At 40.2% G+C, this 8070-nt stretch overlaps 1 protein-coding gene across 1 annotated transcript; it reads left to right on the top strand.

Moving 5' to 3' along the window:
* Nucleotides 1-379: 379 nt before the first annotated feature.
* On the top strand, nucleotides 380-3789 carry LOC122665086 (pectinesterase-like). Its single transcript, XM_043861152.1, has 2 exons — nucleotides 380-1463; nucleotides 3099-3789. Exons 1-2 carry the CDS (start codon nucleotides 566-568, stop codon nucleotides 3785-3787), a joined length of 1587 nt encoding a protein of 528 aa, XP_043717087.1. The 5' UTR covers nucleotides 380-565; the 3' UTR covers nucleotides 3788-3789.
* Nucleotides 3790-8070: the final 4281 nt, after the last annotated feature.

Raw genomic sequence — 8070 nt, 5'->3', positions numbered from 1 at the left:
TAAGATAGATATTGCCAAAGTATATGGAGCTAGCTGAGATTAATTAGGAATAAAACTTGAACCTTATGTGAATAGTAGTTATATATATATATATATATATATGTAAACAGCAGAAACCCCAAATTGACGGAGCTAATCCCAATCCAAGTGTCACAAACTCCGGCAAGATTCGTTAGATAAAGCCACAGGCTAGTTAACGACCAAGCATGCCATGTCTGCTTTGATCCCCTAATATAATATAACGTAACTTTAAATGCAATAAAGACTTTTGTGTCTGAGACTTGAAAGAGTCTTTCTAAAGACTAGATTCAAAACCTTCTCAAGGCCCTTCTTTCCGTCCTTTCTTTCTCCTCCTCTTGTCCTTCTTGGGTTCTTCTTCCGCTTTTTGAGGTATTGTCTCCGATCTTTCCGTCCTCCTCATGTGAACAACGACCCAGCCTGTCACCCATTCTCATTTCTCATTTTCAATACATTCATCAACAAATATATAAAGCAACAAGAGATCGAGCTTCGAGCCACACTCCTTTTTCATTTTCCATTTTCGCTAGTTCAAGAAAGCCTATTAATGGCTTCAAAAGTAACCCTTGTCCTGTTCCTTACTCTTCTATCTTCTTCCATTGCAGCCCAAAATGTGTCCTACGGAGACATAAACTGGTGGTGCAACCAAACCCCCTACGCTGACGATTGCAAGTACTTCATGAAAAGCCATGTCTCTGAGTCTTTCAAACCCAAAGACAAATCTCAGTTCCTAAAGTTGGCAGTTCAAGTGGCTTTAGATCAAACACTTCTCTGCCAGAACCACACCGTTTCACTCGGACCTCCCGACGGCGGAGGCGGAGGAGGAGGCAGCCAAGAGGGGGTGAAGACCGCATGGGCAACTTGCCTGGATCTATACGAAAGCACCGTACGCCAACTCAACAGTACCATCAACCCAAACGGGAAGATAACTGGTTTTGATGCACAGACATGGCTGAGCACTGCACTTACAAATCTTGAGACATGCCGAGCGGGTTTCGCCGAGATAGATTTGAAAAACGATACGTTGCCGATACGATGGAACAATGTGTCTAACTTAATCAGCAACACATTGGCCATTAACAAAGCTCCAACGACAGAAGATAATGGTAGTAGTAATCATGAGTTTCCTGGTTGGGTATCAGAAGTTGATAGAAAGCTCTTACAGTCGAGACGTTTGGCTACAGCAAGAGCGAAGTTTGTGGTGGCAAAAGATGGGTCTGGAAATTTTCGAACCATTCAGGATGGTTTGAATATGGCAATAAGGAGTAGGAGAGGGAACAGAAGAATTGTGATTTATGTGAAGGGAGGGGTTTATTGGGAGAACATTGAGATTGATGCTACCATGACCAATATCATGCTTGTTGGAGATGGGATGCGGAAGACCATTATCAGTGGGAGCAGGAGTGTTGGAGGAAGCACCACCACCTTCACATCTGCAACTTTTGGTAAGCATTATTAAACCCTAATCTTTTTTTCACTTATTTCATCTCTAAATACTTAGTTAAATCAAGACCCACGGCGGAAGAGGCATCGAAGGAAGGATCCTCATCCTCCTCCTCCTCCTCCGCGTCTGCGACACCAGGCAGCAAAGGCGCCCCACGTGCGTATCGCGAGCCGTACTGTGGATCCCATTTTTCCCATAGCGGAGATTCTGGATTTACAGTATGCCACGTGGCTATTGGGCTCCAGATGGGGCCCAACCAAGTAATGAATAGATTATGGTCATGGATGGAAGCTTCAAATATACTACAAGGAGTCCAAAGTCCAAATGCTGTAGAGACTATTGCGGTGGGCGCACTTCGATTCATGTGCTCATAGTCATGGAAGCACTTGGATGCGATAAAAGGGCCAAAAAAAACAGAAAAAGGTCTTTGGATCGATGCGTGTGGGATTAGCATCCATCATTATGAGGAGACTCTCCTCTCCGAGATGATTTCCTTCACCCATTTTGAGCCCACACAAGCACAATGGTTGCTTTCATACAAAGGATCTATTATATTAAATGGTCATGAGAAGCCTTTTATAAATTAATTTAAGGGAGAAAGGACGGTACTTGATCGCCGTGCGGTACGTGGCCCCTACGCCCAGGCCACATAACCGCATCTTTATGAAAAGGCAGAAATTTGCATCTTTATGAAAAGACAAAAATTTCTGGAGTTGCAGCCCTATGCCTAAGTGTAGGGATTGTGTACCGCACGTGATCAGGTAGCTTTCTCTATCCTTAAACTTAATTAGTGAATTTTAATTGACTCATTTAGTATGTTAAAAACATAATAAAACACTCTTCGATCGGTTGATTATTCAAAAGGGAAAAATTCATTGGAATGGGCCTTATTAAATAGCTAGTGTTTTTTATTAATTGCTTTTCAAATTTTAGAGTCTAATTCAATTGAATACTCTCCATTGTATTGCCTATGTATGCCCTTGTAAGCTTATGGTACTTTGAACACTATCGTGCATTTCTTCATATACCTTAGTTTCAACATTTGTTTTATTAATTTGGTAAATTCTAGTGGAATGAAGTTTTATATGTGAATAGGAGATCTTAGGATCCACTTATCCATAAAATTTGGGTCCCGTTACATCTGTCATATACAAATACTTAATACTATACCTTGATAAACGTATCAAAGCGGGTTGTTCGGATAAGCTTTATCCATCCAAAAAAATACCCTTAGGTTGTCTTTTATAAACAAAAATGGATCGAGTTTCTCTCCACCCATGGTGACACATAGTGGGAGAGGACGGGAAAGGTTACTAAAAGAGTATTTTGAAATATCCTAAGAGGGGTTTATAAACCCTAGGATGGTGGATGAACCGTCCACTATGGGTGGAGGGCATTTGAGCCCACACAAACACAATTTCCTAGGCTGAGGTTGGGGTAACTTCCCAATCTAATTAGAAAAATGGGTGAGGTCTAGATTGGATACATGGTTGTTTAAATTCGAGGAACTAAAACATAGTAAATATAAATTTGAAATGTTAAATAATATTTAGTTGTATTGTTTGATACTTTGATCATTATGTTTTGAGTTCGATTGTTGGGTTAATTTTTATTTTTTGGGGCCACCATTAATTAGGAGCTATGGGTGAAGGATTTATTGCACGAGGCATCACGTTCCGTAACACGGCCGGCCCACAAAGCCAAGCAGTAGCATTGAGGTCAGGTTCCGATCACTCTGCTTACTACCGGTGCAGCTTTGAAGGATATCAAGATACACTTTACGTTCACTCTCAGAGACAATTCTACAAAGAATGTTACATCTATGGCACCATAGACTTCATTTTTGGAAACGCTGCCGTAGTATTCCAAAACTGCATCATCTATGTAAGAAAACCCATATACGGTCAAGCCAATGTGATAACGGCCCAAGGACGGATAGACCCAAACCAGAACACCGGCATTTCGATCTATAAATCAACGGTCATGGCTGCTCCAGACTTAAGGCCCGTTCTAAGGTACTACAAGACATTCCTGGGTCGACCATGGAAACAATACTCTCAAACGGTCTATCTCGAAACCTATCTTGATAAGTTGATCGATCCAAAGGGTTGGACCACATGGGGTGGTAACTTTGCTCTCAATACATTATATTATGGAGAGTACAAGAACTATGGGCCAGCTTCTTCAACCACAAGGCGAGTGAGATGGCGTGGCTATCACGTCATAACAAATCCAAGGGAAGCTGCACGGTTCACTGTCTCAAACTTCATTGCCGGAAGGTCATGGTTGCCTTCAACTGGTGTGCCGTACAAAGATGGTCTTTGATCATTATTGCTGGCCGGTCCTTGTAAAATCCTATTAACTGATTACATACTTGAATGCATGGTCTCTATGCATCTCGGCCGAATTGAAGCATGTAACATTCTTTTCCCCCATTAAAAAACGGTCTTGTGTTCAAGGCTGAATGTAGGAAATTTTTGTCACATATCTTTCAGTCTTCCCACGTTGTTTCAGTTGGTGACAAATCTTGCAAATGAATCAGAATCTGTGCTCTTCGTTTATAAATCCGTCAATCTAAAATATACCTTAGATGTGGATGGAATGTTTCGTCCTTATCTTGCATTGTTAACAATACCCCTTGAACTTCATTCTCTCAATTCAACGTGACAGTTGGGAACTTTGTACTTTTTTTTTTTTTTTTTTTCCGGTTAAACTAACTTAAACTTGTCCATAGTTTGATGGGTTATTACTAGGTTTCTACCAAACAGTGAGCCTAGTAGAAAAACTTACCGGAAGGTTCTTAGTTATGCGTCTAGATAGTGAATGTATAAGTCGGAAAGCGCCTCTTGTTTTGGTGGTGGCCGTTAGTTGTGGTAGAGTACTGGCCTAAGTCCTAGGGAAAGGTCACTTGTTCGACCTAAGTCCTAGGGAGAGGTCACTTGTTCGACTCTCTTCCCCCCCCCCCCCCTTCCAATCGGCTGCTTGACATCTTGAAATTCCCCCTTTGTTCCCCTCCCAATCTTGACTGTCCTCTTGGGCTGCCATCCTAGTAGCCTATGGGCCCTCGACAGGAATGAACGAAAAAAAAGTACAAGCAAAACCTAGCACAATCCAATAGTTTGCAAGTTTATTGGGCATATTCAAGAAAAATTGAGAATAAATTACCAACTTAGCAAGCAACAAGTTTTAATCGATATTCAACCAAAAAAAAAAAAAAAAAGTTTTAATCGATAGGAAACCTCTCCCTTTTGACCCATAGGGGTTTATGTATGTAGGCTGGTTAAGGTAAGCCCAAGCCAGTCACTAAAATATAGTTCAGGCTTAGGCCGAGCCAAGGCCAAGCCGAGAAATGTTCCCATAAGAAAGGCCAAGCTGTGCCCACGGTTAAGCCCAGGCCAGCCAATAGGGATGTGCTTCTTTGGGTCCTCTTTCAGGATTGGTTTTCTTGGGCCAGATTTGGGCTAGGCCAAGCTGAGTTTTGCCCGGGCCGACCCAAGGTACATCCCCTATTGACCCACTTTTTTTGTTGGTGTGGAGCTGCAACCAAGTTACAACCCATATTGACCTACTAAAAATAGAGCCATTATTTTGATTTTTGGTTGTGTTTTTATTGTATTTTATCTTCTTCAAAACCCCCATATTTTTCTCATTTCTAGACAATTCTTCCCCTAGTAGTACCAAAATAGCATGGTTTAGCCTATAAATTTGTGAGATTTTCTTATTGATATCCCATAGTTGTCAAATAATTTGTAAACTTACTTTTTTTCCCCCCTTCTGGTGTAATCAAATTTTTTTTTAAAAAAATGATGGTAAATCTTGTCATTTCACATGTATATTCGAACAATGATAGTTTTTGAAAAAGACATACTGACAAGTCACTTTCAAATTATTTTTGGAAATATTTTTTTTCTTAAAGAATTTTAAAAAATAGGACAAGGGGCAATCAAAGAAGGTGTCAATTCTAAATATACCTGTAGAGGTGTCGTTTAGAGAGTCACTAAATTTATAATCTAGATGTGGCAATCCAATTGTCTTGAAACATAATGTTCACACCTTGGTTAGCTTATAAAATTGAATTTAATGCGTATTTTAAGGATGGGCAAGTTACGGTTGAGAGTCATGAATTGAGTATTAGAAATACAAGTATTTGAGACTATTTAAATAACATTGGTCGCGCAGCGCGGTGTGTACCTGCGCTCTGGCACAACTGCGTGCGAAACGATCAGCGCACCCCTGGACAGGCGAAAAGGACCAAGGGTGCATCTGTCCTTTTGTGTGCGGCTATGTCTGATGCAGGTACATTCCGCGCTGTGCGACAGAGTGGCATTCCTTTTCCCTTAAATAAATGATTAAAATTAAGGGAGTTGTAATGGACAATGATCTAGGGCTGCAACAGGGTCGGGTTGGGCCGGACTTTATAGAATCCTAACCCAACCCTAAGTCCCCTTAGCTGGGCCTAGGCCCGACCCGACCCTGACTCAGGGTCAAAAAAATCCAACCCTGACCTGCCCTCAGGGTCAGGTCAGGCCGACCTTGATTGGCCCTGATCATGGGGAGGGGGAAAGAAATGCATGGGCTAGAATGGACTACGAAGAACATTATTAATTTTACATAAAATAATAATATAATAAATTATATTATAACACTTATTGTCTTCATATATAATATATTATATAAAAAAATGTGGGTGAAATTTAAAGTTTATAATGTATAAATTATATCAATATATATTTTATAGTATAACTGAAATCAAGGTCGGGCCGGGCCGGGCCAAGCTTAGCTCGAGGCCTCAACCCTAACTCGACCCAACCCTAACTCAGGGTCAGAAATTTCCAGCCCTGACCCACCCTCAGGGCCAAATATCTCAGCCCAGACCCTATTCGGGCTCAGGGCGGGTTCGGGTCGACAGGACCAAACTTGCACCCCTACAATGATCCATGGGCAACAATGATGTGTGGGTTCCTAGATCTATCAAATTGTATATCATTGGGGCCTAAAATTGTATATGGACAGTTGATCTTAACGTCTCTTGTTTACATGTCAAGTCTCAGCCCAACCAAAATTGATCACCTGAAAAAATAAAACATAGAAAAATCAAGGACTACTAATAAGGTGCATGGAACCACGAGGGGTGCATGGACATATAGAGGAGTAGATAGGTGACCAATTCAGACCATTTTCTAGATCTCCAAGTGTTAGAATTGCCACCTCACTCTTCCACGTGGTACTACACATGGTTTGAGGTATCGGTATCGTATCACCCATATTGGAGTATTGGACGATATGTAATGATTTTGCTAGTCATCGATCCCGATACCATATTAGTGACACAATATGGACAAGGGATAAAACAATCAAAAACCCTGATTTTTTAAGGGAAATCAGTGGCAAATGTGTTCGATCGTATTGATCCATGTTGATATCATATCGATTTTGCAGGTGACTGGTACCCGATCTGATGCCATGTATTAAAACCATAAATCAATTTTATATGTGGGTTGCCAAGCACAAAAATTTTCACTTATAATTAATGTTACAAATAAATTATTAATTAAGTAATACATAAACTAAAGATTGATGAGATTTATCTTCTTAGTTCTCTTGATGACTTTTACCCAAAAAAAAAAAAAGTCTTCTTGATGACCATAGATAAGATAATATATAGTTGGTTAAGAGAGAGAGAGATGTGGCGAAATGTGGCGCTTGAGTAATGCTTTCGGAGAAATTTTAGGGATTATGAGAGGGAAGATTAGTTTGTTTGTAAGTAAGAACAATAAAAAAAGGAAAATGATCTCTACTTGGTGGTGTGCCCTACGCCCTCTCACAGGGCACAATCAAGGGGAATCCCTTGACTGCAGGGCATTTGAACAGGCATTTTGGAGAATATAAATTTGATTCATTCCTAAACAAAATAAAAATGCTCAAGAAACGAAATTTGTATTCAAAATATTTTAGTTTTTTAAATAAAAATAGAAAAGGATATTAGAGATAGGAAGAATAGAGGGAAACATCGTTTATTGAAATATATAATATTAATAGATGTGGTAGCTTGGTAGGAACTAGGGGTGTCAACTAGTCGGGCTCGGTCAGGCTTAGCCGGGCCTCACCAATTTACAGGCTACACCGTGTCCGATTATTTAGGCATTCGGGTTTGCCTTGGACAGACATGGTACGGTTTCATTTTGGTCGGTCGGTGTTCAGTCTTTAATCGAGACAGTCTTATTCGGACTAAACGGGCCTAAACCGGGCTCAAAACGGGCTAATGAGTTGTTTAACTCTAAAAGGGCTTTAACCGAGCAGGCTCGATCGGGGCTACTGGCCGGGTCTGGAATTCACACCCCTAGACTACTAGGAACCCAAATTCAATGTATATGAAAATCGTGCTTCATGTATTTTTTTTTAAAAGAAAAAAGTAATAAAATCATTGTAAGAGCGATTTGCACAAGAAAAAATATCTCAATAAATGGTGAATAAAATGTTTGAATTGGACAAACAAATTTTACGTGTCACTAATCTTGATATTAAACTATAAATACAGCATTTCATATTTGAAAATTTGTCATTATTATATTTGTATGACCCTGTCAAGTGCCAAGTGTAGATTAAAA

The sequence above is a fragment of the Telopea speciosissima genome, chromosome 6 (assembly GCF_018873765.1).
Source record: "Telopea speciosissima isolate NSW1024214 ecotype Mountain lineage chromosome 6, Tspe_v1, whole genome shotgun sequence".
Classification (NCBI taxonomy): Eukaryota; Viridiplantae; Streptophyta; class Magnoliopsida; order Proteales; family Proteaceae; genus Telopea; species Telopea speciosissima.
The sequence above is the reverse complement of the archived record's forward strand: the minus strand, read 5'-3'. Positions and strand labels throughout refer to the sequence as shown.